The 25,748-nt window shown below is 45.9% G+C and overlaps 2 protein-coding genes across 5 annotated transcripts; one reads left to right on the top strand and one right to left on the bottom strand.

Annotated features, from left to right (window-relative positions):
* Positions 1–3,106: 3,106 nt before the first annotated feature.
* Positions 3,107–25,036, bottom strand: NCAPD2 (non-SMC condensin I complex subunit D2). 4 transcript variants are annotated; one of them, XM_080613382.1, is made up of 31 exons: positions 24,925–25,036; positions 24,043–24,118; positions 23,838–23,896; positions 23,214–23,377; positions 22,203–22,342; positions 21,754–21,881; positions 21,547–21,670; positions 21,318–21,465; positions 20,612–20,809; positions 19,959–20,093; positions 19,330–19,414; positions 18,494–18,668; positions 18,107–18,228; positions 17,265–17,474; positions 16,289–16,463; positions 14,581–14,665; positions 14,083–14,216; positions 13,128–13,260; positions 11,524–11,608; positions 11,245–11,406; positions 10,782–10,999; positions 9,837–9,948; positions 9,401–9,524; positions 9,052–9,207; positions 8,663–8,840; positions 7,511–7,605; positions 5,755–5,835; positions 4,025–4,211; positions 3,723–3,849; positions 3,433–3,591; positions 3,107–3,241 (listed from the first exon to the last, which is right to left on the bottom strand). In XM_080613382.1, the coding sequence occupies exons 2-31, from the start codon at positions 24,057–24,059 to the stop codon at positions 3,159–3,161; spliced, it is 3,999 nt and encodes a 1,332-aa protein (XP_080469508.1). In that variant the 5' UTR covers positions 24,060–24,118; positions 24,925–25,036; the 3' UTR covers positions 3,107–3,158. The 4 variants fall into 4 exon arrangements, with proteins under 4 accessions (XP_080469508.1, XP_080469507.1, XP_080469506.1 ...); XM_080613381.1 differs by lacking the exon at positions 24,925–25,036 and adding an exon at positions 24,203–24,501 and having other exon boundaries at positions 13,197–13,260; XM_080613380.1 differs by lacking the exon at positions 24,925–25,036 and adding an exon at positions 24,203–24,501.
* MRPL51 (mitochondrial ribosomal protein L51) lies at positions 24,509–25,311 on the top strand. The gene is made up of 2 exons (XM_080613384.1): positions 24,509–24,872; positions 25,042–25,311. The coding sequence occupies exons 1-2, from the start codon at positions 24,614–24,616 to the stop codon at positions 25,236–25,238; spliced, it is 456 nt and encodes a 151-aa protein (XP_080469510.1). The 5' UTR covers positions 24,509–24,613; the 3' UTR covers positions 25,239–25,311.
* Positions 25,312–25,748: the final 437 nt, after the last annotated feature.

Genomic DNA, 25,748 nt, shown 5'->3' on the forward strand with positions numbered 1-25,748 from the left:
GCATCCCTTGAATGTGGTGACCCCCATACTGCAAGAAGAATGCCAGATATGTGTTTACAACTGCTCCAAATTCCAGCCCACCTGCATGCAGACTGAGCCCTGCAGGGATGGACAGGCTTTGAGCTCTCTAGTGGCAGGTCTCTTCCTTTGGTCTAGCAGAGGCTGGAGCTTGCAAGAAGGAAGAAGTCATCACTGTCCCATACCAAGCAAGAAACTTCAGAGACTATAGGAAATTTGCAAATTTTCTTGCAAATTCTTGCAAATTTGCAAATCCATCAAAGCCTGAATAAATTCCAGGTGCTCGATGACTCAGGTGCCATGAAGTTGCAATTGCTCTGTGTCCCAGATCCTTGCTGGGACAGCAGTCGAACTGAATAGTTGCTTTGACATGTGCTGCCCATGACTGTGAAGTGAAAAGGCTTTGGCAGACAACGAGTCCCCGACTGCCCCAGTTTTCACAGACTCAAATAGGTTATTGTCCTTCTTTCTTTGGTGCTAACAAGTTTCTTCTATAAAACCCCTTCCCCCTCTGATGCTGAGGCACTGCTTCTAGAGCTTGCAATAGCACCAGAAAATTGGTCTCCTGCTGAATCACAATGAGTCTTTTACAAACAATTGCTTATAAAGGACAGGAGGAAGGCAACTGGAGAGTGGGAGGACTAGGAACTGGATGAAGTACCCTGCGGAAAACCCAAGTTCACTTCAGCCAATGGTGATGGAAAGGGCTGATGGTTTCTGCAGACCCTAGAAACAAGGACAGCATCACATCATTCCACTGATACCATGCATAGGAATTTGGAGCCCACCATGGTCAGAGAATGGAAGCACCACCGATCTTGGCACTGAGTATTCCCATTTCCTCAGAAACAAGGGAGTGGAATTATTCCTTCCATAGCAATTAATGGTCAACATAGCAGGGTGGGAGAGAGGGACAATATTGCTGTAGCTTTCTGATCTTTGTATTTCACGTGATTGTCTCTTCACTGGGGTCCTCTGATTTTGGGAGGGTATTTATATTGGTATCTGGCTATTACACTAGTAGTGGCAAGGGGGTAGGGTAGATGTTTCACCCCATCAGTCTCTTGACTACTATTTTATACAACCACATTTATGTCCATAGTAGTCTCTTATCTCTGTGCAGCCAGGACAGAGGAGAACTGAGCCACAGCCTCTACTTGCTGGCAAACGAAGGGAGACCATGACAACTGCAGGAACATGGTAGATCCTCAGAGACAGGGACTGTGGAAGACCAGCAGGAATCTGCTGATAGGAGGGCCCTTCCAATTATCCCAGCTAGTGACAAGCCTGCTTTCTAGGTGACTGATAGTACAGAATTATTTCCTCTTACCTAAGAGCTCTGGGACAAATGCCAACTTTCCAGTGAGACAGGAGGTTAAAGATTATGTGTATAACAAATTCACATTTAGGGCACTTTGTGTTCACATGGCAGTCCAAGGAGTGCCAGGACCAACCTGAGCACTGATGTGGCATTCCTGGAAAGACAGAGCTTATGTGCAGTCTTATTTGAAACCTAACTGGCTTCCCAGCAAACATATTCCAAAAAGTGCAGTGAAACAACCAGTGTTACCGGTACACTTGGTAACTTGAGCAAATTAGAGTTAGGCAAAGAATTCTATAGCTTTTATGTTTAGTGTTTTGGATTTCTTTTCCTCTTAAAACCTTTTAAAAAGAGTTGTATTTTTTTCCTCCTGACTTTGCGTATACTCTGTTGAAGCACTAGAGTTATAGCCTAAGTCAGCCTTTCTCTCCTCATCCCCCAATCCCTCAACTCTTCTTTGAGGATAATTGACACAAGAAAATGATGCAGGTAACTTCCACTCAAAACCTTGCTGGGCTTTGCAGGGCAAGAGCTTCCAAAATGATCAAACATAAAAGGGCCTAAAGCCAGCAAAATCATATATATAAGTCCTCTGTTCAGAGATGCTGAAGGCTGTGCTTACAACCACGTACAAAATGGTAAGGGAATGAGCATTCTATTAGAATTCTAAGAACCTAAGAGGTTCTTAAAAAGGCTTCCTTCCAAAGATTTTTTATCAGAGCAGCTTAGCTTCATTGTTCAACTTGTTCATTGATGACCTGGAGGAAGGGGCAGAGTGTCCCCTCAGCAAATTTGCTGATACAAAACTGGGAGTGGCTGATACACCAGAAGGCTGTGCTGCCACTCAGCAAGAGCTGGACAGGCTGGAGTTGGAGGAAGAACCTAATAAAGTTCAACAAAGGCAAGTGCAGGGTTCTGCACCTGCAGGAGTAATAACCCCATGGACCAGTTCAGGTTAGGGGTTGACCTGCTGGAAAGCAGCTCTGCAAAGGACCTGGGAGTCCTGGTGGACAAGTTGTCCATGAGCCAGCAACGTGCCTTTGTGGCCAAGAAGCGCAATGGTAGCCTGGGCTCGTTAGGAAGAGCATGGCCTGCAGGTCAATTGAGGTAGTACTCCCCCTTTAATCTGCTCCATTGAGGTCTCATCTGGAGTACTTTGTCCAGTTCCCAGGTCCCCAGTTCAAGAAAGACAAGGAGCTACTGCAGAAGGTCCACTGGAGGGCAGAAGGATGATGAGGGGGCTGCAGCATGTCTCTCACAAGGAAGGGCTGAGAGTGCTGGGCCTGTTTAACCTGCAGAGGAGACATCTGAGGGGGATCTTATTAATGCATACAAGTATCTTAAAGGCAGGTGTCAAAAGAATGCGGACACTCTTCACTAGTGCCCAGGAACAGGCACAAACTGAAGAAAGGGAAGTTATTCTATCTGAATATGAGGAAAAACTGCCTTATTCTGAGGGTGGCAGAGCACTGGAACAGGCTGCCCAGAGAGGCTGTGTTCTCCTCTGAAGACATTCAAAACCCACCGGGATCCGAACTTGCACAACCTCCTCTAGGTGAACCTGCTTGAGCAGCGGGGTTGGACTAGGTGATCTCCAGGCATCCTTTTCAACCCCAACCATTCTGTGATCCGTGTTCATCCCTGCCTTTTTTTGTAGGGATACCAAAAGACAGGATTGGAATTGCTTTAGCCTGGTGTATAACTTCCATTTTGTCCTCATTTACAGAACTGTCATATTACAGGGTAGCTCAGACAAGAGAGATGACTGCTGCATAAAACAAGGTTTATTTTTAGTCAAAGACAGTGGCAGATGGTTCCCTCAGCGCAACCGGCGGGCTGAAGATCTGGTGATGGGAGTTGTTTTGGTGGGGGTTTCTTCCTCTCTTAATTCTGCCGATAGCTCTAAAAAGAGTAAAATGTGTCAATAACCAGCACTCTGCTGCTTTGAGCAGAGAAATCTACAGGCAACTTAGGCAGTGCCCTGAAGCCCTGCACACATTTAGCCATTGCCCATTACTAAAGGAACACCCCTGGGCTAAATCTATAGTCTTTCTCCTTTTTCACCTTCAAAGCATACATGTACAATGCCATACCATCCTCAGAGCTGTTCTCCTCATCACTGGAGAAGGTGATAATAGCTTTTTTGGGTGGAGGGCGCTTTTTGGCACACTGCTGGTTTCGGAGACTGCGAGGCTGGGGTGTGACAAAATCTTCATCCCTGTTAGCTCCGCTCAGGGGCTGGCGATGTGAACCTGCCAAGAAAAGAAACAAAACAAGACAGTTAGCAGCCATTCTGTATGTCAAGCTGAGGAAGTGTCCCCAGGTGTCCCTGCTGGACCTGCAGGATGAGGGGGAAGGCTGCAGTCTCACGAAAGGAACATACTTCTTGTTGGCCTCCGCTTGGCCGGCTCTGGCATTGGAGTTGCATTGCCTTTCTGGCATGTTTCTGCTGAATCCAGCCCTCGGTTATGGGCAGCAAACAGCTTCTGTTCCAGCTCTTCAGCCTGAGTCTGATGGAGATGGAACACAGGGGAAAAAGGGAAAAAAAAAAATATTACATCTGTAGTAGAATTGCCATAAAGTTCTTTGATAAATTGTCGGGGGTGAGGAGTAGCCTGCTTAAATGGAGACCTGCAGGTCTTTCCAATAATTTTCATGGCCTGGACACTTGTCCCCCATTCTTACTTTAGCCTCAGGTTTGCTGCCTGCTCTGCGGAATCGAGCCAGCACAGTCTGGAAACAACTGTAGACAGATGGGTCTTGGAGCTTGTCTGCAAAGCAGTCAAAGTTGTCCTGCAGCTTTTGAAGGCCCCGTTCCGAGATGGGAAGCAGAGTAAGGCAATAGGACAGATCCCGATATTGACGCTCAGTTCTGGGAAAGACAAAGATTGCCATCAGCTCTTATGAAAAGGGGTGTGTAAGGATGAGTATATGCTACCTAGAACTACAGCACATGAGGATAAAGCGTTTCCTGCAGGTGCTTCTGCCCTGCAGAACATGAGATTCAGGTTGTTCTGTTACAGGTCAGTTACAGAGTGCCATGGCACACCATGCACAACCACCACTGTATTACATCAAAGACACTGACTCAGTGTGTCAGAAAAACATGAAAGGTTCACTGTTAAAGAACACAGTCACTTGTTTAAAAAGCACCACAAGTTATTGCTGGCTATGAGGAAAAAACTTAAACACAGTGAGGTGAGGATCTTTTTAAGGGCCTTATTTCAACTGAATAATTAAAACCCCTGGCTGGTTATTTTTTCATGTTTGAAATAGTCTCAAGCAGAAGCTGTACTTGATGTTTTCTCTCTCTTTCTTTCCTGGACAGTTACATGAAGAAAGCAGTTTTCACTAAGATAAGGTGAACAAATAACAATGGCTGTATCAAAGGACAACATTCAAATCCCAGCAAAAGCTACTAAAAAGAAAGGAAAAAAACCCAAAAAAGGTAAACTAACATCCTTAATGTAGCTCTCTGTGATAGAGTGGGAATTAAAAAAGCTAGGCCAAAGCCCCTGTTATTCATAAAGTGGAGAGGCTAGAAGTCTGTCCTGCATATACTCTCTCAGAATGCACTGTCCAAACACAGGCAGATGAAGAACAGAGCTGCAGCATCCAGGTGTTTCCACATTTAAAGTCTGGACACTACCTGGCATGTTGCTAAGTTTAGAACTTCAGAAATGCTGAGGAAGGTGATGGTGGCTGCACAATCTTTTCTGATAAGCTCCTGTTTTAAGCCTAAAGCAAGAGTCTTGCTCTAGCATTACCAGTAGCATGCATTAAACTGATCATCTTTGTGGAACAGAAATATTAAGACATTTTAGTAAAGGCTAGACACAGCTTACACACTGATGTTTCTTTACAAATGTGAAGAGCTCACCAGTGCTCCTGAGTGGTAATTTTGGAGGGAGTGTCCATCCTCCACCCCAGCTCAGGAAACAGAATCCAATTATTTCTGGGGAATATGCAACTCCCTGAAGCAACTGAGCAGGTCACATGCCCAGGCACTGTGTACAAGTGGCCAAGATAAGCAGACACAGCTTAAACCTCAAGGGCAAAGCCACAATGATGGAGGAGGAAACCTACAGGAACAGAGTAAGGCAGGGTGCACCAAATTCAGTGGAAAGTAAAGTGAAGATATCACTGAAAGTACATGATAAGAGGGACAGATAAATGTCTACTCTATTTCTTCATGGAGTTGGAGGTGGGGGGTGAAGGTGTATGTACTTTTAGGAGGAAGATAGGAAAGAAAAAGTTGGGGGACACACCTAATCCAGGTTGTATCAGCATTTGGTACTTTGCCGTGTGAAGAATATCGTGGGAACCTGTTAAAACCAGCATACACAAGCTAGTTTCTCCTAACAACTCCTAAGAAGAAGACTTGCTGGTCAGAAAACATCAGGATTATGACCCACCTGGCAGTCCGGAATCGCTGACAAAGTTTCTCCACCAAGCTTTCTGTCTGTTTGTCCTTTGTAATATACGAGAGGAGATGTCTGCAAAGGGAAAAAAATGGCCAAGTTGAGAGCACAGAGAGGAACCCCCATTTCTGCCTACACCATGGGACGCTTGCAGCTATCCTATCCAATGATCAGCTGGGTGGTCCTTCAAAAGACATGAGAGCTTGGCATGCCTCAGACTTGGTTCAGGAGAAGCTATAAGCATACATATATTTCAAACAGTAATCACAGTCCCTGCTGGGGGACAGCTGCTATGACATAATGTACAACTAAAACTGTGTGTTCGCATAATAGCGCCTACCTAGGATGAAACTAAGAAATCCAGCTAAAGCAAAGACGCTTGTAGGTATAGAGTGAGAACATCTGTCTGGGGTCTGAGGTAGGAGGGATGCCAAAAAGGCTGCAGTGCTGGCTTCTGAACCACTCCTTCCATCCAGTTTTAAGAGCATGCACCTCCAGACAATCTCCTCACTTCACAAGAGTGCTGGCAGACTAGCACGAAGGGAGTGGGGTGGCATGCAGTATTGTTTTTCCCCCATTCAAAACCATTCTTATGACTTTTGCATTATTAATTTGCTGAAGGTGTGTTGCTGTATTTCAGATCAGTGCAAAAATGAGCATTACTTTGATCTAAAGTGGGAACAAAGCCTAACAGAACTTAATGCTAACCTGATCCTATGTTTTCCTACCTGCTTTTGCAGCCATAAACTATTTTCAGTTTCAATTTCAGCCTCACTAATAGATCTTTTCTGTGCCTTTCTTGCAATTCCTACCTGTCCAAAATTCCATCCCTCTTCCTAAATGCACTGGATTCTCATGGACAGAAAGACTAGTTGAAAAATCACTGGAGATTATTATTGTTCTTCTCTCCAGCAACAGTGATACTTTTGTTTTGTCTAGCACTCCCCTCTGTAATTCACAGGGACACAGGCAGCTCAGAAAAACCCTCATGTGATTAAGTTTCAGGTAGGACAGGAAAATAGAATCATAGAATCATAGAATAGTTAGGGTTGGAAAGGACCTTAAGATCATCTAGTTCCAACCCCCCTGCCATGGGCAGGGACACCCCACACTAAACCATGTCACCCAAGGCCTCATCCAACCTGGCCTTGAACATTTGTCATTTACCACTGAAGACACTACTCGTGTTGTCTGTGAGCCACTGGTACCCTCAGATTGAAATATTCCAGTATGTCTCTATACTATGGAGTATTCATTGGGAAAAAAAAAAAGCCCAAACAACAAGACCACCCCCCCATTCAAACCAAACCAAACCCCACAACCCCAGAACAAAACTAAACCCCCAAACCTTTTACTTGAACTACAGCTTTGCTAAAATTGCTTACAAAAAGTCAGTATGCCACCAAAATGACAAAGGCACCAGAGTCTTTAAAATCTGTCCCATTCTAATGTTGCGTATCCATGTTCCTATGTGCAAACCCAACTGTTTTTCTTTTCTGGAGGGAAAAATCATTTTGAATGAGCTAGTGGAAACTCTCTGTGGAGTTTCCTCACCCCCAACTATGTGGCTTTAGAATCACTTCCCCTCAGCATGACTCCATTTCAGATACAGTCTGAAAAAGTCAGATGAAGGAAAACAACTGAAAAGGCATACTTGGACATGTCACTGTAGTTTCTCTTCCCTGGATCTGTCACCCTCTTTGCATAAACATGGTCCCAGTCAAAAGAGATTTCTTTAACCCCAGAATACCTCATAATAGTGTGGAAAGATTCCTCCTCTATGCTGCAGTTAGGATCTGAGAGATGACTGATTATGTCTGGAAGCAGGTTATAGATGGCATTACCCTGTGCAGAATACAAGGTTCTACATGATACAGAATTATGAAGGACAGCTAAAGTCAAGCCAAATAAGCTGCCCCCTTAAAATTACCTCTTTTCTTCCCACCCTAAATCTCCTGTCTGAAAGCATCAGCTTTTTGAAACAAGCTGTACACAGCCAGCCAAACCTATGCAGGACTGCTTGGCCGAAGTTAAGGGGTGAAAAAACAACCAATCAACAAGATAACAACTGCAACCCTTGTTTTGCAACAGCTCTGCTCTTTGGCAGACTTGGATGCAGTTTCTTCACTTTCCAAGCTTGTTGCAACCCAACCAAAAAGCTTTCTGATAAAGGAAACTTACAGAGCAGCTGAGCCCAAGGAGCTGCCTTCCATCTTGCCTGAAACAGCCCAATCCAGATTCCTTTTGCCAATGCTTTTACATGGTTTTGCCATATAAATCTGTCATCACTGCAGGGACAGGAAGGCAGTGCAGCCAAGGGGCCAGCTCTGCTTTTAATTCAGCAAGCCAAGACAGTAATGCCCCAGTATCATTGCAGCTTCTCAGGCAGTAGATCTCAAACTCTGAGGGGCCCACAGCAGCCTTTATGTTGAATGAACAGCACAGAGGTGTAACTCTGCTGCTGTTCTTACCTGCTTGGGCTGTAGCTACTTCAATTTAAGTATCTTGATGTCACACAATCAACTTTGAAGGGTTTCAGAGATGATGCACCGCCTGAGCCATAAGGTCAGGGAACTCTGTTGTAAGGCCTAAAGGTAAGCTGCAGAAAACTGTTCCCAACCCTATGCTAGGCATACACAAGAAAGTAAATGGACAAGACACTAGTTTGGAGCCTGCTTTCCGATGTGAACGGATGAGGTCAAATTCAGCAACATCAGGCTTGAAACAAAACTCATGTTGCAGTTTCTTTTCTCTCTCCTCATTTAGATAAAGCAGGACAGCCAGCCAGCTGCTATACACCACTGAAACACCTTTTTCCAACACTTAAGTCTTGTGTGATTGGCCTAGCCTCCACCAGCCTTTCCCCACTCTTGTGAAGTAAGGTCCCCGAGCATGCACTTACCTTGTTGGAAAGTTCAGTGAAAAAGTTCTGAGCCACTCCCACGATTGCCTCCTCCGGGTCTATAAGCAGAGCTGCCAACTCACTCACTTGGCCCTTCACCTTTACCATGTCTTTGAGGATGAGGTGAGTCATCACCAGTCCAGCCATCTTCCTCACGCCTGGGCAGGGGTCCCGCAACCTGGTGGAAGCGTATAGTTACCACAGAAAGCAGCTGAGTATCTCAAGTTACTGATAACCACATCAGCCTACTCCACAGCCTACATCTGCTGCGTGCCTTTCTTGCCACGTTCAAATTTGATTTCCTGGGTCATTCTCACCTTCTGGAGGCCCAGTGTTACCCTTCCACAGAGCTCTCATGTGTCCTCTCCCAGCAATGAGTCTAGCATTACCTGGCATAGAGATGCGATGTCCAAGGCTCCACCAGATTGGGGAAACGGATGGCCAGATCTCCTGCTGCAATAAGGAGGTTGGATCTCACACCAGGCAGACTGGACTTCTCCATTATAGTGAACAGCAGGCGCAAGTGGGAGTCACAGAACTCAGAGCTGATGAGATAGGGTAGAGAAAAGAAGGCATAGATACCAAATTCTCATCTCTCAGACAGCAGACACACAGAGAAAATACTATCTATGGATTCCCTTTTTGTTTGTTCTTTTCACAGGAAAGGAGTTGTACGGTTTGTTTGTGCTTTAGTACCAGGAAGGTTGGCAAGAGAACACCAGCAGGACTGGCCATTACCTGATCATGCAGACTTTGCCAAGAGCTAGGGCTGCAGCAGCCGAGAGCCCCGCATCGCTGTAGAGCCCAGGGTTGTTGCAGATCTTGAGCACCAGTGGAACAAAGGCAGACAACAGATGCTTCCCTGGAGTGGGGATAAAGACAGCAAGTATGAGAGCACTGTTTGTGCATCCCTCTTTAACAAAATTACTCCCTTTACCCCACAGCTTCTGCAAACTATAGAAACTGATTGACTCACTTTCACCATTGAAAAACCACCTCCAGAGGGGTAGAGCAAAGAAACAGACAGCTTACATAGAAACTGACACCAGACAAAAAAAAAACACAACAAATGAGTGTTTCCTTTGGACAGAAACAGCCTTCCTCCTTCTGGATCTGTTGCCCACTGTACCTGTTCTTTCACAGGCAGGTGCTCCTCGGTGGCAGCCACACTTACCATCTAGAAGCTCTGTCTCACAAATACTGCGGATGAGCTCAGCCTCAGTGTCATCAGCTGTGGCTCCCACAAGGCCCAGCTCCTCCTCCATAGTGGTCTCATTTCCCGTGCTCTGTGCAGAAAGGAAGACTGTAAAAAAAACGGCAGACAAAAATAACCCCTTCCTTCACAGAGAGGTGCATGCCTGTTACCAGCAGCATGGCTAGAGCTGAGAAGAACCAGATTGATAGAGGTTTATAACCCACTTTACCATGAGAGCTGAATGAAGCTAATGAAGGGTAGTCCAGGATCTGCCCGTCCACATGCCACAGAGCACCAGTGAAAAGAAAGCCCAAGATACTGCAGCTACGTAACAGAGACAGACATAGGACACATCTGGCATCCATGCCCAAGCCTGGCACAACTTAAGGAACATGCAAATACTAAAAGCAAGTTCAAAGTGAACTTTGAACTTGAATTTTGAATTGCAGGTCTTGTGAGGAAGATTATAGAAGTCTTACAGTAAGGCAAAAGCAACACCACCTGAGAGAGGATAGTACCCCCAAGCCCTATGGACTAAGGTTTCAGAAGCCCTTTTCCAGAACTCGGAGCACAAATGGGTGTTTCTCACCACTAGCAGCAGCTGCAAAAGCCTGCACTGGTAAGAAAAGAGGTGACGAATGGAAAGATGCTTGTCTGAAGCAGGAAGATAAGCATGGCTAAAACATCACCCTGCATTCCCTCCCCTCTGGCTCTTCAAAATCCAAGACCAGTGTGAAAGCTTTATCGAGCAGGGTCATTCCAGGACCTCCCTGTCTATCCTGTCCATTTCTATTCCCAAAGCACACATTATCCTGGATCTCGTGCATCCTCAGGAGCTCATTCTCCAGAAGTTTGCTGTAGCAGTAGCTGGGACACCAGAAGAGCTGCCCATAATTAAAAAAAACCAAACCCTTCAGTTCTCACCTGGGGTCTCTGCTTCTTTGTGCTTCTGTCAGAACGGTTCTTGGTCTTCTCCTCGTCTCTGAGCATACGGCGTCTGCGTAGCTCTGCACTCACTGACACTTCCAAATATGCTACCTGCTGCAGTGCCACCTGCCCCACAAGGGACACCAGGTGCATCAGCAGGAATGTGGGGAGACTGCTAGCACCATCAGAGACTCTGCTAGGAGAATTCCCCGAATCTAGTGGAGAGAAATTACTACAGTTCAGTGCTGACCTAGACCTCTTCCCCCATCAGTTACTGTGAAGTTCCACTGTATAACCCGTCTCCATGCTTCACAGAGTCCTTCACAGCACTCGCACCCTTCCATACCAACACCTCCACCAGCCCCTCAGCTCTGTTCTCCCCTTGTAGTTACTGTAGGCCACCCAATCACAGCACTGGAAACTATGGCTACAGATTTCCTTCATCAGCTTTTTTCCTCACCAGCTTTCTGCCCATCATCCTCCTTCAGCTTCTCCAGAGCTTGCTGGCTGCATGCCTGCAGAATGTGAGCACATATCTCCTCTGCCCCTTCTGCTAGCTGATAGATGAGTATTACTGCTGCCTCCATGAAGGGGATCCAGTGGCAACTTGGCTGGTCAAAGCCTGATGAGAAGAGAGAGCAATGTACCACACATCAGCAACAACACAGGCTGATGTGTGGTAGGTACATCACACAGCCCAACTTCATCTCCTCCAATCCTATTGCTGACTTCAGCTCACCTTTAATCACAGTCTCACTCAGGCAGCCAAAGAGCATGTGGTTCTGTGGCAGTCGAAAAGGTGTACTGTTCTTCCCCAGTGCTTGCTGCAGAGAGAACAGATGAGTTACTCTTTCCACATAAGAGATCCCCCCATGCCCTTCCCCGTACTTAATTTTACTGTGTGCACAATCCTAACAAACCCATGCTAGGCTCATGGCAGGGACATCCAGTACTGCTCTGCAGCTAAATACACAGCAGGAACATCACTGTCACTTTGAAGGCGTGGTGGCAGCACTGAGTGGATTTAAAGCTTAGCCAAATGATGATCCCAGGCCAACTCACACAGTTCCACTATTTTAACTTCAATCAAATAACTCTTTTGAAATATCAAAATTACTCTTTTAAGATCTGATATTATTTACTTATTCTCTACAATGAATGAAGAGGAAAGCCTTTAGAGCATCTTCAGGGTTATCAGCAGTAAGGCAACTAGATGTCCTTGCCTAGAGGTACTCCAGAACCACGAGGTTTTGTTTAAAAGTGAAATATCACCAACAGAAATTACAGAGGACAGTGTGAGGTTGTTAACACCACCCCACACTTAGACTGTTGCATATACTCTATATCAGTCCCTCTCTGGTTTAAGTTAGAAATAAGATAACTAGAGAAACCAAGTATGACAACGCCCAACATATCACAGCACATCTGTGTCTGCTTGATCAAGATATATTTGACCAAAACAAAGGATTTACTTGAGGATTTAAAAGCTTTCAGTAGCTGGAAATGAAATTCCTCAATTCACTACAGCCCTACTCTCTGCACTGAATTTCTGGTTTGGGGAGAATTACCACAGTCATTCAAGTATAAGATTCTATGATCTACAGTTCAGTCCCTTCTCACATACAAACTTAACTGCAGAGTTAAGTCAACCTAAAATTGAATTACAGCTGCCTTCAAAACACTTAAGAGTGTTGTACATTCTTTAAGGTCTTGCAGTAATGTCCCCAGTGGAAGGAGCAAACATAGAATGATGGTGCTGTGTGAAGGAGGGCTGGTTTTATGCTGAAATTCCTAAATCAAAATGCCGTAAATGCTTGAGTCAAAAACCAAAGAATTCCTCCCACAAAGTACATTAAAATAAAAGTATAAATTATTCCCCAGACAAGTCATTGAGCATCATGTTGCAAGTACAACATGGATAGGTTTGAAAACCTTCCATGTTTTATGCTCAGCTGTACAAATGACAATTCCCAAGTATGAACTAATATGAAGGGCAAAAGAATCACATCAGCAGAGGAAAGGGCTTCATGGTTGAGAAAACACAGATCAGTTTAGAACTGGGAGTATGAAGAAGAGAGTTGAAAGGAAAACAGATTTTCTTGTGCACTGAACTCTTTACTAATTGAATTCAACCTGTTACCTAATGGAAGTTCTTTTATTAGATGTTCACTGATGTGTGCCAAGCTTTCCAGGTGCTGCTGAATGGTCCCAACCTACTTAATTTTAAAATCACTAAAAATATAATCACTTCTCTCCCTTCTCAGTACAAACCATTTCCCCCCCATCTTTGTTTTTGGATAACACTGTTTCTGGACGACCTCAAGAACAAACTGAGAGTCTTACCTTAGTGTTCCTGGCAAGTCTGGAGATGGCATTGCATACTTCTTGAGCCAGGCAATAGTCTTCACCTACCTTCTCAGACAGCCCGACTGTCACCAAAACATCCAGGTTGCTACCTATGATCTCTGGATTCCCTCTGTGGAATGGAAGGGAGAGAGGTATTACTCGAGTTGCTGCTGAAAGTGTACAGAACTACAGATAACCAGGAGAAATACTCCTTGTGTCTTCCAGAGATTTGAGGGGAAAAAAATTCCACCAGTGACTCAAGATATAGCTATAAGAGCAGCAAGCAATATTCCACAGGACCCAATATAATCCACGCTCCACTAAGAGATGAGATTCTCTAAAGTGAACAACACTGGCCACACTCTCCCTTTGTAAAGGAAGCAGATTCTTGATTCTTTTGTTATCAGAAAGGGGCAAAATTTAAATGGGTAAGACAAAGAAAAATGTTGCAGAACAGAAGAGAGTCCAACAGCTCAGGACTGGTGACACGTGCCACTTCCTTCCGCACTGTGGGAAACAAAACACCATCACCACAAAACCCACCCCCCAACCCCCCCCCGCCCTCAAAGGGTTACTGGGCTGGGAAACCGAGAAAATTAAAACCTTATAGAGCAATTACACTCTTTTGCCCCAGAAAGGGAGGCAGTTATCTCTGTGTGGGAGCTTCTCACTGTTCTTACCCATAAAGCTGCAAAGCTGTGACACAGTAAGCACTGAGAAAGGATGGACATTCAGAACACAACAGAAGTAACGCTGCTGTGCTCAGAGGCTGTGCTGGTGGGACCCAGCACAACTACTCTTACTTCCAGGCTTCATTACCCCACGATGCAGTTGCTACTTTTGAAGCTGTAGAACCAAAAAGTCAGCTGATGCAGCACCCACAGCTCTTCAATAAAAATCAACTCTCTTTATATCCTCCCACTGCCATGATCAGATGGGTCCCTGCACTCACCGTGCCATCATCCCAAGCAGCATCACAGCAGCACGTTGCTCCAGTGAGGAGCACTGAGATTTTCCCGTGAACTGCTCCCAAAGCAGCTGGATCACAGCAGGCTCTATTTCATCTTTCTGCACAAACTCTGAGATCTGCAAGAGACATTTTAGACTGGAGATTAGGAACAATTCCTTCCCCAAAAGGATGATCAGGCACTGGAACAGGTGGCCCAGGGAAGTGGTGGATTTGCCATCCCTGGAAGTGTTCACACACTGTGTAGATGAGGCCCGCAGTGACACGGGTTAGTGGTGGCCTTGGCAGTACTGGGGAACAGTTGGACTTCATGGTCTTAAAGGTCTTTTCCAACCAAGTTGATTCTAATGCAACGTAACAAGTAGGGAGAGGCAGAGGAGAATGGACTTCAAGCCAACAAAGACATTAACTGCAGTGACTACCATTTTAATAAACATCTAAGATCAGAAATACAATCTAAACCCAGGCAAGACAAGTACTCACTATTTCTTCTAAGCACTGTATTGTTCCTAGTGACGCATCCACCATGATGAGAGAGAGAGAACGCACCAGGTGCTGGACCCTGGCCCTTTGAAGAGGGGGAAAGAAAATACAACTATTAAAAAATAAATTTTGAAAAGAAAGAGCAGCTGTCACGATTACTTTCCTATTCATAGAGCTGAGAAAATCTATTAGATAACAAAGCTGATCCCTGGGGACAGGAAAACCTCCCCCTCTACAAGCTGGAGATCTTCAAGTCTCCCAGCTCAAGTGCCATGATGATGGCACTTGAAGAAGAAGCATGACACAGGCTCAGAAGTCTACTCCTTGTGCACTTCTGCTCCCTTCAGTGCTCAAAAATCCAACAAGAGGCACTCACCAGCCACTTGCCAGTTTGCTCTCAACCACAAGTCAAAGTACCATTCCCTAAAACATAAGAAACTGAAAGTCTGTCTATGAACAAATAAGGCCAGAGCTCAAACAGGGGGAGAGTCATCTCCAGGCAATATCAAGAAAAGATAACAAGTAGTAGGCACTTTTTATTGCGCTGATGGTACAAATGAGGGTGAAGTATGGTGCATCTCACCAGGGATCACACTTAGATCATGTGTATCCAACAGGATTATACATGCGGGCAAATGCTAACTAAAAAGAGCAAGTGAGGAGAGGAGACACAGCTCCTGTCTAGTGCAGAAGAAGCAAGCATGCAAGTGGTACCCAGCTCCACCCCCCCCAAATCCTCAATAAGAACCAGTAACACAGACCCCATTAACATCCTCTCATCTACTGTGCGTAGAGATTTATCACAAATTTAAGACTGGTCTGAATGAAATACAAATAGCAATGTATGTGAAAGCACTCAAACGATAACACCTAACCTTGTACAGTGAGGTGTACAAGGTGAGGGATAAAGAAATAGCGTATACTGAAAAACTAAGGACACAACTGACAGTAAACACTGAGGAATGTGTTGTGTACATCAGAAGCAGAATGCCTACACTTAGATAAGGCCACAGCACGCATGAGTTGTCAGCAAAAAGCCAGCTCTGGTAACAGAAAGATACTTCCAACTTTAGCCCACATTGTATAACACTCATTATCCCAAAGAATGAGTGACTACAGCCATTAGAAACCCAAAACATGAGAATTTTAGGCAACAACTTTGCCCACAGAAGTATGCAAGACTTAAGACACAGAATGATTCCATAATCAACAATGAAATAATCAACCATAATCAACCCAAAAGGGTTGAAAGAGCTGTCCAAAAGAGTTTATTGTTGCCAATCAGGAAGCCTGCTGACCAGATGAACATTCATAATTGACACCCTTTGTTCCCCATCACGTAGAGACCCTACCCAGATAATTTGGGCACATGTATCTTGGTGCAGTGCTTTGGATAAAAATGGCATTTATGAGAATATTAACTATGAGTGTCTGATAACAGTTTAATTTAAAATAATTCTCCATTTCTCCTTTCATAAGGTTTCACATGGAATTTTGCTGCATAAATTTCCTACACACAAATGCTGCAACAAACCAAGAGCAGAAGTTCAGCAGTAGGACCCAAGGAAGACTGGGATACTCAGATATCTAACCTTACATTTCAGCTCAGAGTGAAGCAGGGCAAATTTGATTTCTTTTCCTATCCATTCCCAACAGCTCCCCAATAGAAACGGGGGGGAGGAATACTTACACTTATAAAGAGCCATACCTCTCTGAATCCCTGCTGGGGCTCAGGTAGAGCCGCCTGTAGGCATTCAGCACAGCCTCTTTAATGCCAGGCTCTTTTGACCATATGAGTGGGAGCATCCTGCGGACTCCAGAGAGTGCTTCAGACACACCAAACTGCGATACTGTCACAAAGAACTCAATGGCTTCCTGCACCACTGCAGAGAGAAGAACAGTTGCATTAGTGTAGTTCTTTCCTAATCCCCATTCGAGAGCCCATTAAAACATACTCATAGGCATACTGTTCTCACAGCAAGCCTTACAAACATCTAAGATCACTGCTACTGCCTGCTGAAGTCAGAAAGGGGTCACTAGTACAAAGACATAGATTTCCTGGAGGAAATGGGCATAGGTTAACAGCTAAATCTAATCCAGTACATTTAGAGGAAGAGCAAAGAGACCATATTTAAAAGTTCTACTCATCAACCACCTTCAACTATAGCACTAAAGAGGAGCAGTTCTTAGAACCTGTTGATCAGGATCACTTTTAGCTTTAGAATAAATTGTAAGTAAAGATGAGGTGAACAAGACAAGCTCTCAGCTCCCCTCTTGTGGCCAGCATAACACCTGAAGCTGGAACAGGGCACTAAGCAGGTAACAGAGCCCAGCTTCACTGGCCAGGCTTATTTTGGGAGAACGCTGGCCGAGATGAAGCTTCCATAAGCTAAGTAATTTTGGTCACCTGGCTTTCAAAACCATTTTTAACCTTGATATTTAAAAAATGGATTCCTAAAGAGCCCGTTCGTGCCCTAACACAACCCTTTTATGACAGCCTTTTAGACAGTGCTTGCTTTTCCAATATCCTGGAAGTGCCTGGGACATCTGCTCCATAAAAAGTAGTTCCTCCAACCTTTTCCCCTTCCCTTGGAGCTGCGCTACTCCTGTATCTCCTTTTCAGCAAGGGAAAAGATGTGGAAATGATGAACAGGGGAAAAGAGCCACATGATTATTTCACACACCTGAGACACAGTTTTCATACATCAACTTGCCGATCAAGCTCAAGGCTTCTGTGATTTTCATTGAGAAGCTGTAAGCATCTTGCAGGTATTGCACCAACATCTCCTGTTTGATCAGCTCTGTCTGAGGCTGCTCTTCTGGTACAGCTTCTTCATTCTCAAGACCACTGTTGCCATGTGGAGGATCCTCACTGTTCTCACCTGGGCACGAACCTGCACAGCATGAACACTTGTTTTGTGAGCAGTGCTGAAGGTACAAGACAAACAGACATGGTTTGGGGCATTTTAACCCTTCTCCCTCCTCTCCATAGTGACATCTTTCAGAGCCAGGAGACAAAAATCCAAATTCTGCCATCAGATTTGGCTACAAAGACAAAATCTCAGCATACTGTAGAGCAAGTTCCAGTACTACAATGGCAGCACAGAAAAGCCAACTTAATACAGGGATGGCAACAGGAACGGTCCACTTGCAGTAAACACCATTAAAATGCTGAATGGGTTACTCTGAACTTGACAGGTCCCAAAAGGCTTTAAAAGGGAATCAGGGCAGAGTAGGGAGAGGCCAAACACTAGTACTCTCTAGCATCAGCAATGCACTTCTACTGGGAACATGGGACTGTTAAGACCAAAAATCAAGCACCAGGACTAGTGTGATCCAGTCAAAATGCCAGGCCACTAGAGAAGAAAATAATCCAGAGATGGTGCAGCTCCACCTTGAGCTGTCAAGTACACACAGACTGAGCCCCACAGGTCAGAAGGAAGGACAGGGCACTGCAGAGGGTTTTGGTCTAGCTCTGGCATCAGCTTAGTCTTAGGGAAGAGACATAGCCATGTGAAGCAGTTACCTGTGTAAAGTCTCTTCAGAACACTCAAGATTGTTGCCTCCTCATTTTCCTCCATGAGGCTGCTGAAGGGCTCCTTCCCCTGGAAGCGACCCAGGGCCTTCTGTGTAAGACGGGCTGCACTCCTGGACAATGACATTGCCCAGAGAAGAACATCAGCAACCCGTCAGGGCATAACATAAGGGAGACCATCCAACTTTCCCTGAAAACCTGGGAAAGCAGCTCCTGCCCACATCTTATGCTGGGTGCCCACGTCAGTGTCTTCGTACAGAGTAATGTTACTGGAAATCATCCCTCTACCCTGGAGCTCCAAACCCTTCTTGCACAGAGAACAAGAAACCGACACATCCCTTGGGATAAACACTCTCTCAAAATACAGAGCCTTCTTACTTGTAATTCAGCTTCCTCAGCAGGCCAGTGATTTGCTTCAACGTACTCTCCACTGTTTCCTCAACTTCCAGCACCTCCTCTTCCTCTTCCTGCAGTGGCTGAAAGAGCTGTTGTATGGCATCCCTAACTTCTGGCAGCATTGCTTCCCACTCTTCCTCTGGGGTGATCACTGGACCTATTAAAAAAACCAAACCACAAACGAAAACCAACAAAGAGAATGAGGAAAACAGAGACCCAGATGACACCCTAAATGGGGAAAGAAACTAATTTGGAACTTAGGAATTCCACTTCCCTTTCCTCCCCCAGGGAGGCACTATTCCCTGTTTCCCCCAGCAGGCACTATTGACTATCCGCACTGCAGTAAGAATAGACAACAAAGAAAAAAGAAACCACTAAGGGTAAAAAAAACCTGACAGGTAAGAGAAAACCATCATCTGATGCTTTTTGTAAACATCTGATGATGTTTTGTAGGCAGCACCAGGTTCAAGGCTAATCAAGTTTAAATTATTATCTGACCAAAATTATGGCTCAGGGAGTTGCTGAATGGTTGGAAATGGAAACCTGGGAGGGTTTCCATTCTAGGTAATTTCAGTTCTTACCCTGAAAATAGGATATTTAGCTAAACAGACTGTTGATCTAGATATGTATATTGATATTGCCTTTTCATAACACTACAGTATGAAAACCTGTTTTGACCTTAATCCCAGTTATCTGGCCTCACCATTTCATACCAGTAAGATCAGAGATAGAAGCCACCACAACCTGGGAGAAAATTTAAGATGAGTAAAAATAAACCCTGGTATGCCCTGGGAAGGAGAAAGAAGAAGGGGAATTACCTGCTGCGGATCTGTTACGATCCCTCATTTCTTGCAGCTTCTGCACTTCTTTCTTCAGTGGCTCACTCAAGTCTGTACAGCTCAGCTGAAGATGCCAGGAGGAGAAGAAATACGTTACTTATCCTCCTTTTCCTGAAAGGAGGTAATTCTCCTTTCTCTTCCACTTCTACTCCCCACTTTAAGTTGTCAATCCCTTCAGATAACCCTGGTTTTGGAAACTCAATTAGTAGACTCTGGCCATCATCCTAGAGAATGGGAATGGCTGCAAATTTCCAGGCCCAGACTCAAAAGCCCAGGAGAAAGTACAGCTAAATACACAGCTGCAGCTGCGTTCTAATTTTGATCCTAAGGAAAGAAACCCCACAGTGGATTCAAATAAAACTGCTGCAGGTTTTTCCACAAACACATCCTTTCCGACCTTCAGCACACCTACCAATTACACCAAGTGAGGACAGAGCCAAAGAAAGCAAGATCTGAGCCTGGAAGAACCAGAAAGCTGCCATCTGCAGAATCAAAGGCTACATTGTCCCTCCCACAAGACACAGAAAGGCTGCTGCCCTGGCTATAGCACACTGCAGATATTTACCCTGTATACAGACATCTAGTCTATCCATTCTAGTCAGAATTACCTTGCAGGAGAAGGGATTGTTGGACAAAAACGCAATCAGGAGCTGGATCGCATTTTTAACTACTACCACAGCTTTGTCTTTAAGACGCTCAACAGCCAGTGATACCACAGACTGAAACTGGGTCAGAGGCAGGGCCTAATACAAAATGAGAGCAGAGACAAAGTTATTAAGAAGGCTGAGAGACTCAGAAAAAAGTTATTTTACTGCAGACATCTTAATACACTAAAAGGCACAGATTATAGATTTATCTAGGAATGTCTAGGTCTGAAGGGATCTCTTGATATCTTCTGGTTAACCTCTGTTGAAAGCAAGGACTTAAATTGTAATCTGTTGAGTTGAGTCTTAGTCTACCTAGCAAGGGTGATGTTTTCCCATACCAATGTCCAAAACCAGCTTGCACACTGTGCTCTTCTTTCTAGTCTGTCCCATTAATGAAGAACAGCATTTAATTTGCATTTCCCAGTTCCCTCGCCCTTAGGATCTTTGGTCTCTTGAGAAAAAGATACCGCAGACACCACACTACACAGGGACAATACCCTTCTCTGTTAAACTCCAGCCTCTGTAAACAAAGAGAGGGTGACAGAAATTCCTTAGAGAACACAGCAGGGGAAGGTATGACTAAAGCCAAGACCATTTCCTTAGCACAGACTAACCTTGCACTGAACGATTCGAGTGAAGAGCTGCAGCACTCGACTGCGTACAAAGCTGTTTATATCACAGACATGGGCCTGCAGCATGGTCAGGAACTGGTCCCGAGTACCACGGGCAGCTTCCTCCAGCTGGTCACCGTTCAGCACCTGCATCAGCACTTCTGCCATAGCTGCCAGAATGGCATTTCGCATCATGTAACTCTGAAAAAGAAGAGCTGTTGAACCAGGAACAGACAAAAATACATGACTTAATATGTCAAGGGGAAGTATGGCCCAGAATTTGGGCCTTCTAAGCCCCAGGCCCCAGCCTTAAGTGAATTTCTCCATTATGGATTTTGGGTGAACATGACTGCCTGCAAGACAGAGTAATCCAACCCTTCTGCCCAGCTAGGTTCACAGAAGCCAAGAACTGAGAAACACTTGATGGCTTTTAAGAACAGTTTAAGAAAAAGTAACTCAATGACAAACTCATTAAGGACTAAAAACCAAGAAAAGAGCAGCTGGGATCTCACACAGTAAGCAGTTTCCTGTTCCCTGATATGCAAGAGTGACAACCAGACAGAAGATGTCATGGTTTCTGTTTCTTTGCAACTTTTAGGTAAGGGCATGCTTTGGCTATTTGATCTCTGTGAAAGAGGTTCTGTTTTCAGACAGAAAAACTGGATTGCAGCATTTTCACCACTTGACTTCTCTGGACGTGGGAACGTACCTCCCCATCCAAGTGACGCAGGAGAACGCTCATGTTTGACAGCACCAGAGCTGGAATCTGTTCAGCCAATTCAGTTATAAAGACAGCATAGCCCTTGATCACAGAAGCATCATGAGCCAGATCCTGAGGACATTTCTGTCCCACTTCCCTGCAAAGAAAAATGAAATAAGGAATAGGTTGCCTCAAATTGCTAGGGATAGAAGGACAAGCCTTGGGGTATTTTTCTCACCTTAGCAATTCACCCACCAGGCTTTTCAGACCGTACTCTTTAACCCAGAAGCTTACTGCCTGTGCAAACACTGGGGCTACATGCTCAAAGTGCTGCAACATCTGTGTGATCTTCAGAGTGGCGTCTTTTGACATGAGAAGGAAGAAAGAGGTCAGGGAAAGCAACTGGGAATATCTTCAGGAAGAAGGCAGAAGAGCAGGAACTCACTGAACATGTGATCATAGTGAACCAGAGCTGCAGCAAGCAGATGTGTCACAGCCTCCCGTGTGGCCCGGTACTTCTGAAGACCAATACCTGGATTCTCCAGGATACGATAGGAACTTCCTGTCATTAAGCTAAAGTCACAGAAGAGAGACAGCAAAACTCACAATCACAACTTGCACCAACATCATTCTAGCACACTGCATTTCTCTCAAACCAGATATTTTCCAGTATTCTTAAAAAACTGATGAATAACATCTAAATTTGAGATGCCTACATGAGGAAAGGGAGTGGCTCCTAAACATATTGCTTTTGCCTCAAGACAGTTTCCTCAGTTTCCCAGCGACCTGCACCCTGCAGGCTGTAATGCTACCTCAGTGGCATATTTAACATTTAACTCTCCCTTCCAGAAAACCAGTCACTTATCCCACCTCTACATCCACTCCATACCATACCTGACAAACTCTTCTTCCACCACGAAACCACCCCAAAGCTGACGGAGATCCAGCTGCAGCAGCTGTGTGAGCAGCCGTAAAACTGGCTCCCTCTCCTCTTCCCATAAGGATCCAGAGGTCTTGGGACGGTTCTTCTTGTTCTAGAAAGGAGATTACACAATGCAATACATTAACAGCTTGACAACAGAAAAAACACCATCACCACCCTGCTTCCCTCTGAAAAGAAAATGACAGTTATTCTAAAGCATATGATAAAGCAAATGATGCTTATTCTAAAGCATTAAGAGACATAAAGTGAGATGCATGAGAAGTTTATATACCCACATCAAATGACCATTTTCACCACAGAAAGGAAGTCTTGAGGAAATACTGGTACACTAAGTACCAGCCAGACACTGAAAAGTGAAAAAGAGAGGCCTGGGCATCTGAGTCCCCGCCAGTGTTTGGATACATATTGTCCCTTTTAGCTATTTTCCATGTACAGTTTCACAGAAACACTAGTACTCCGCATTGTTACTGCGAAAGTCGGTCAGAGAAACTCTGTAAGACTTGATGTTTTAGAAAGCAGGCATTCTTTATTGCAGAATGGGGGTCTCTGGTTGTCGCCAATAATCCTCCTCGCTGTGTTCACTGACTGATGTCAGTGCTTGTGCATTCCCCCAAGGTCCTAGTCCTGACCTAGTGCTATGTCCTTGCTTTTTTATTGTTCCAGGCTCTGTAATCTTGAAGGATAGCATCCTTGGTCTTATTTACTGCCTCCTTAGTTATCAGTCCCATGTGATGTTCCTTCCCTTGTCAGATGAACATTCCTTACTCCTTTCATGTCAGCAAGTTAGAACAGTTTGCTGTATTTTACTATGTTAGTTTAAAGTTATACATATTATTGCTAGTTTAAACTTATAATTTTAGCCTACAACATCACGCTCTGATATAACACTGCATAGATACCAGAGAGTCCAGCAAGCTTACATGTTTCCTACTTTATGACCTTATTTTCCCCCCAGACCACACCTCCAACAAACCACTCTTGCAGGTTTCCATTTCAAAGGCGTCCATCAGGCCAGTCAGCAAGTAGCAGTTCATCTTGAGAGCATTAAGGTGAGCAACACGGTCTGCATGGCTCAGCCCAGAATCACCCAAGATGGCTGGAAGTTCATTGGAATGATGGGATACCACTGAAGAAAAGCAGAACATCATGAGCACTCCTCACCAGGCACCTCAGCTATCCTTTCTTTCAGAGAGTTAGAGCAGTCATCAGATTACCAAAGATGTGTGCTCACATCTCACCAGCTGTAATGTGGGCTGCCCCCTACAACCCAAACCTGGTTTTTTTCCACTAGCCTATCCTATCCCCATAGCCCCTTGCCAGCTCATGGAAACACTCACTCAGAGCCAATGCATCCCAGAGATGTATTTTCCAGGGATGTGGAGAAGGGGAATTTTTGTCGGCCTGCCCTTACAGCAAACATGCACAGCTCAGCATTGTCCACCAAGATTACAGGCCTGTATTACTGGAATGGGCTGAAGGTGCAACCCAGCTGGTCAAGTCACATTAGCCTTTATATCATCACTGAGCTGCCAAAGGAGAACAACCTCTCCATCACTCCTACTCGGCTAGAAACAGCAGATACCCACCTTGAGTCATCAGCTCCAGGGCATCCTCCTTGACAGCAGTCTCCACAGTTTGGAAATGGCTACAGAACAAGCACAGTGCATGAGAGCAGCGACTAACCACCACCGGGGAGAGGCGAGACGTGAGCTCCCAGGTGGACCCGCCTCCGCGCGACCCTCCTCTACTAGATCCCCTCCCCCTCCTCCGTACTCGCCGCTCTGTACTCACTGCAGCAAGCTGTACATTGGATCGAAGTGCTGCAGCACTGCCAGCGCGCCCCGCGCCCGGAAGGCAGTCCGGAAGGCTGCGGGGAAACAGAAGAGAAGCGGTCACAGCCGTGAACTGGGATAGGCCGATAAAGGAAGATGAGATATTGGAGGCCGCACACCTGTAAGGGCGGGCGGCAGATCACGGACGGGCAGGACCTCCTGCACGGCGTACTGTCCAGGGCTGCTCTCCTGCAGCAGATCAGCGGGAGCGAGCGGCAAGCGGAACTCCAGGATCGCCACCATGGCCCCTGATATAACCCCGCACACCACCACCTGCGCGGACAGACCCTGGCACACCAAACAACGCGCGCGGACCGCGCTCGTCTGGCCTCGCCTCCTTCCCCGGCCTATCAGGGCTCAGCAGGACCAGCGCCTCGCCCAACCAGCGGCTCTTCCGCCCTCTGCGACCGTTAGCGTGACGTGATTCCTATCTTTCTGCTTCCCTTTCCGGCGGCTGAGGTCGTCGGGAAGCGGAAGGCTACTGCAGGGCGGAGCTGGTCTTTCTCCCGCCCCGGCGGCGGGTCACAGAAATGGCGGCTCTGGCGCGGGCGGCCGGGCGAGCTCTGCTGTGCTGCTCTGCGCCCCTGCTCCGCGCCGAGCGGAGCATTAGCAGCTGCAGTGGGGCTCTGTGCGGGCCAGTGCGGCCCGGCCTCCCCGTGCCGCTGTCTTCGCCCCTGGCAGGGCTCACCCGGCCCATCCGCATCAGGGAGCCCCAGAAGCGCAAGCAGGTGGATCGGTGGACGGAAAAACGAGCCTTGTTCGGGGTTTACGACAACGTGGGGATCCTGGGTAAGACACCCTGCTTTGCGCTGTGGCCTGAGGGGAGGGAGGCTGGACCCACCTGCGGGCGAGCGGCTCTTCCAGCAACGAGCAGGCAGTGAGGGTTGGAGCCAGCTGCCCTTGGAACAGCAGGGCCCAGCTTCATCGTCTCTGTTCTGCCCTTCCCTCCCGTTTTCAGGTGGCTTCCAGCTGCACCCGAAGAAACTCATCGTGGGGCCCACGTGGCTGCGAGGCTGGCGGGGGAACGAGTTGCAGCGGTGCATTCGTAAGAAGAAGATGGTGGGAGATCGGATGTTTATGGAGGACTACCACAACCTCAAGAAGAGGATCCGGTACTTGTACAAGCGTTTCAATCGCACTGGGAAGCACCGTTAAGACTGACTGTGGGTTTGGTATATGCAGCATGGTTTTGTGCTGTCATGGTCAGAATAAAAACAGCTTTCACACAGTTGGGTTCCTGGTGCGTTCTGCAACCTTTACTCTGCATTTCTGGTCTGGTCCCAAGGTTCTGCTTCTGCTCCAGGCCTGAGCTCCTCTGTGCAAGTTCTGGCTCCTCAATCATTTCCCTACATATTTCTCACAAATATCTATTCCAGCCTGCATCCCTGAACTTGACCTGAGAGTCCTCTAGTTCTTGGCCATGCTTCTTGCATGCTTTCAGTCTCTGAGCTTCAGGTTCTGATGTCTTACTTGACAATTCCGTATGCTCCAGCTTAGATATTTTTCCTTATAACCAAATTTTCAAGTTAGTGCTAAGAGTGTCTACTAACGTCTTCCTGCTTGCCCCATCCCTCTCCATTTATGTGTAATTAAGTGTCAACGATCCAAATATTAGTTGAAATGCACCGACACCTGTCTTAAGAACAGGTTTGCCTTTCACACTGA

Source organism: Psittacula echo (genome assembly GCF_963264785.1).
Source record: "Psittacula echo genome assembly, chromosome: 3".
Classification (NCBI taxonomy): Eukaryota; Metazoa; Chordata; class Aves; order Psittaciformes; family Psittacidae; genus Psittacula; species Psittacula echo.

What these genes read in the sequence shown, in the direction of transcription:
- MRPL51 (XM_080613384.1), top strand. Translation starts at nt 24,614, where the DNA reads ATGGCGGCTCTGGCGCGGGCGGCCGGGCGAGCTCTGCTGTGCTGCTCT. An exon ending in CGACAACGTGGGGATCCTGG is followed by an intron (nt 24,873 to 25,041) that starts GTAAGACACCCT and finishes TCCCGTTTTCAG; the next exon opens with GTGGCTTCCAGCTGCACCCG.
- NCAPD2 (XM_080613380.1), bottom strand. Translation starts at nt 24,326, where the DNA reads ATGGTGGCGATCCTGGAGTTCCGCTTGCCGCTCGCTCCCGCTGATCTG. An exon ending in GGATGATGGGCAGAAAGCTG is followed by an intron (nt 11,000 to 11,244) that starts GTGAGGAAAAAA and finishes TCTCTCCACTAG; the next exon opens with ATTCGGGGAATTCTCCTAGC. An exon ending in CAAAGAAGCAGAGACCCCAG is followed by an intron (nt 9,949 to 10,781) that starts GTGAGAACTGAA and finishes CTTTCTGCACAG; the next exon opens with AGCACGGGAAATGAGACCAC.